Source organism: Aplysia californica, unplaced genomic scaffold, assembly GCF_000002075.1.
Source record: "Aplysia californica isolate F4 #8 unplaced genomic scaffold, AplCal3.0 scaffold00322, whole genome shotgun sequence".
Taxonomy (NCBI): domain Eukaryota; kingdom Metazoa; phylum Mollusca; class Gastropoda; order Aplysiida; family Aplysiidae; genus Aplysia; species Aplysia californica.
The window spans coordinates 463,032-464,522 of NW_004797592.1; the positions used below are offsets into that span (position 1 = coordinate 463,032).

The 1,491-nt window shown below is 37.6% G+C and overlaps 1 protein-coding gene across 1 annotated transcript in view; it reads right to left on the minus strand.

Moving 5' to 3' along the window:
- Nucleotides 1-1,491, minus strand: part of LOC101860828 (ionotropic receptor 25a) — a gene marked incomplete in the record, with an annotated part of 56,225 nt that overhangs the window by 32,725 nt on the left and 22,009 nt on the right. The window contains 1 exon segment of the mRNA XM_013084850.2: nucleotides 44-159. Coding sequence (XP_012940304.1) covers nucleotides 44-159 — 116 coding nt within the window.

Here is a 1,491-nt window from a genome sequence, read left to right on the forward strand (position 1 = left end):
AGAGAGAGAGAGAGAGAGAGAGAGAGAGAAAAGCCAAACATACCAAATGTTTCATCGTAAATAATGGCTATGTTGTTGAGTTGCTCCTTTTTCGCTATGTCCGCCACAACCTTCAACATCTGGGAGGCCGGCGGTTCAATCATCAACTCTGTTCCTTTGCTGTGGGAAACAGAAACACAATACGAAACTGATGCCTGAGGTGCGTCGACACATTCAACTAGCCACGCCTACATTAATGGGTCGGGGCTAGAAACTTGAAAAGTTCAATGTGCTCTTTTCACAAAGAGTGAACGCTGTCTTTTTGATCAACATTACAATTTATCCACAAGGATTCTGCATCAACTGAGAGTGGCTTTAAGTTAAAGTAAAAAACACACACACAGACAAAACTAGGGATCAGATTTGTGAGGAACCCCACAGCGTGTGCGCGCGCATGTGCGCGTTACGTGTGTGTGTTTGTTTGTTTTTGTGTTTGTATATGTATACTTATAACTATCACATAACGGAAAGAAAGACACGAATATTTTTGGGAACAAACCACAGCAGCAGCAGCAGCAACAGCAACAACAACAACAACAACAACAACAACAACAACAACAACAACAACAACAACAACAACAACAAGAAACAACAACAGCAACGACAACAACAAAAACAACAAAAACAACAACAGCAACAACAACAGCAACACAACAACAGCAACAACAGTATAAACCATTGCAACAAGAACGACAACACAAAATAAACCCAGAAAAATTAAAAGAACAAAAATGTTAAGAAATTGAACTGGAAGGAGCAAAACGAACACCCCTCCCATTCCCTAAAACAAGAAAGAAAAACAAGAAGAAATGTAAAAACTACAAAAAGAACAAGGACAAGAACAAAATATGAAAGGAACAAGAAGAAAAAGATGATACAACAAAATGAAAGAGGAAGTTAGAGAGAACGTCATCATAAAAACAGAAGCAAAAATAACAGCAGATCAGTACGAAGAAGCGAAGAAGACAAAACACCATAAAGGGGAACAATATTATAGCAACTATAATACTATTAATTTCATCACAGGAGTAGCTGCATGCTGAGGTTGGGGGATTGCGGGACCTGTTTTCGTCCCAGAATTTAAAAAAAAATAATTTCGTCTAACCTTTTTTTCCCCCCCACTCGTTTTCATCCCATATTTAATTCATTGGTTATAGATTATTGCCACTGTCACTCCGATTCTAAAAATTGGGTTTATGATACTCGGAGAAAATAAAATACAATATTCGCAATCCCATCAAGTTTGCAGAATGAAAATATTATGTCTCTGCTAAAAGTTGCAATACAAATGTTTGTAAAACTTTTGTTTAAATCTTTTTATCTTGCTTACAGTCTGCTTGCCACTGTCTCAGAAACGATAGACGGAAACTTCCAGAAGATAGCCGAGATAAAGTATGGTATGTCTAAGAATAATTATACCAAACCCATGTAGTAGAGAGAGAGAGAGAGAGA